The sequence below is a fragment of the Lipotes vexillifer genome, unplaced genomic scaffold, assembly GCF_000442215.2.
Source record: "Lipotes vexillifer unplaced genomic scaffold, Lipotes_vexillifer_v1.1 scaffold942, whole genome shotgun sequence".
In the NCBI taxonomy this organism is placed as follows: Eukaryota; Metazoa; Chordata; class Mammalia; order Artiodactyla; family Lipotidae; genus Lipotes; species Lipotes vexillifer.
In genome coordinates, this window is record NW_006798282.1 from 565,707 (window position 1) to 567,751 (window position 2,045).

Here is a 2,045-nt window from a genome sequence, read left to right on the forward strand (position 1 = left end):
AAAAAAAAAAAAAAAAAAAAAAAGCACAGGTAGCCAAAGGAACACTAAAAAGGAGAGTCTTATTCTGTTAAGTTTACAATGTTTATAGACATCTGTCAACACTTGGGGAGATTAAGTCCTTACTGCCATATTAACCTTGGCTAACGGGAACTCAGTTTTTCAATCCTTCCACCCTCTCAGCCACTTTTCTTACATTTCAGGTAAGGAGCTAAACAGAACCTGCTGTCTAAATGGGGGAACCTGCATGCTGGGGTCCTTTTGTGCCTGCCCCCCCTCTTTCTATGGACGGAACTGTGAGCATGACATGCGCAAAGAGTAAGCCACTGAAACGGGCTGGGGGTGGAGAGGGAAGGAGAGGTGGGGATTTAAACTCCGCATGTCCGTTCATCCTCAGGAACTGTGGATCTGTGCCCCATGACACCTGGCTGCCCAGGAAGTGTTCCATGTGTAAATGCTGGCACGGCCAGTTCCGCTGCTTTCCTCAGCCGTTCCTACCTGGTTGTGGTAAGCAAAGGGTTGCCTCTTTTGCCCTCTCAGGTTAGTTGGTTGCCTGTGGACACTTAATTAACAGGGTCTCTCCTCTTACCTCATGGCTTGCTGAAGACTGGCAGCCAGAGCTCTCCCTGTAAAAGCATCAAGGACTCCAGATGGGATGGTCACCCTGGTGTCCTTGATATTTACTTCCTCAATATGTGGCCAGTCGTGCTGCCTTTCAGGTGGAGAGTTATTTCAAGTCTATTTGACGTTCTACAGTATGTGAAATTCTATAGAGGCAAATAAACAAAAGACTTGGCCTCTTAAACACGAAGAGACACTCTCTGGCGTTCTTTCTTTGGGCAGGGAGACCCAGACAGGCTCCAGGGGGGCAGCTCAGTGCCCACCCCACAGCAGGGCTGGGGGCACCCAACTCCAATTATTGCCCTTAAATTCCACCAGAGGAACTGACCCCACCTCTCCTTTCTTAGGAACTTCGTCAGGGATCCTAAAAGGCCCCTGTAGGGCGCCCCCTGGTGACTGGTCTCATAACCCTTTCACCTCATTGATTTTTACTGATATGAGGAAAACAATGACAAGGGCAGGGACCTAGAAGAGAACAAGAGGAGAGGGTTTGCTCCCTACCCCAACCTGAGCCAGGTTTCTAGGGCCACCTTAGTTCAGAGGCCTCTCCTACTTCTGACCCTGCATATGTCAGAAATTGAAAATGTTCAACAAATTGAAAGTGAAAACAAATGCTTCCTTGAGTACAACATGGGACCCCAATCCAGGCAGGGATTGTCTTTTCCTTTTGCATTGGGTATCAGGCCCAGGATAGGTGACTGGAAGGTGTGGGTGGAATGGCTGGAATAGGTGGGGACCATATTTTCTCCCTGGAACTTGGGACGCAAAATGTGCTGTCTCCTTAGCATCAGAGCCTAACCAAGTTCTGCCACACGCCAGCAATTATAGGCGTCACCGGCTGGGGTAGGTTACCAGGTGTGAAAGCATGTATCCAGGGAAGATCAAGTTAACAGTTTGTCGCAATATTTCCTCAGGGGAGTCTAATTCACATAATCGGTACTGTTGATCCCATAAGCACATTGTACTCATCAAATCTTGGCCCCTAACTGCTTTTGGGTTCGTGTAGATGTGCCACGTGTGTGGGCAACAGGATAAAGTGCCAGAGGGATTTCCTTTAATGACCAAGTATCTCTACCTTCCAGATGGCCATGTGATGGATGAGCACCTCACAGGTTCCGGGACTCCAGAATTAACGCTGTCTGCATGTGCTTTTATGCTACCTGGCATCTGCCTTGCTATACAAAGTTATTATTGAACCACGTTTGTGTGCAGCATTTGCCATGCAGGTTTCATGACCTTTAAAGGCTATCTCTCCAATGTCCCAACTGAGAGATGATCATTTGTTAGTAGTCTTGAAATGGTGAATAGATTTCCCTATGGTCCCTAACATTTCCTTAAAGTACCAACTATCCTCTTCCCTGCCCTCTCCAAAAAACTACTTAAAAAAAAAAATGCCATATCTTGTTCCCAAGTCCTGTGTTCCTTGA

At 47.3% G+C, this 2,045-nt stretch overlaps 1 protein-coding gene across 1 annotated transcript in view; it reads left to right on the forward strand.

Annotated features, from left to right (window-relative positions):
* CRIPTO (cripto, EGF-CFC family member) overlaps positions 1-1,813 on the forward strand; it is a 4,164-nt gene extending 2,351 nt beyond the window's left edge. Inside the window, exons 4-6 of the mRNA XM_007470253.1 lie at positions 201-315; positions 395-504; positions 1,701-1,813. Of these exons, the coding sequence (XP_007470315.1) occupies positions 201-315; positions 395-504; positions 1,701-1,813 (338 nt within the window). The remainder of the gene's footprint in view (positions 1-200; positions 316-394; positions 505-1,700) is intronic.
* Positions 1,814-2,045: the final 232 nt, after the last annotated feature.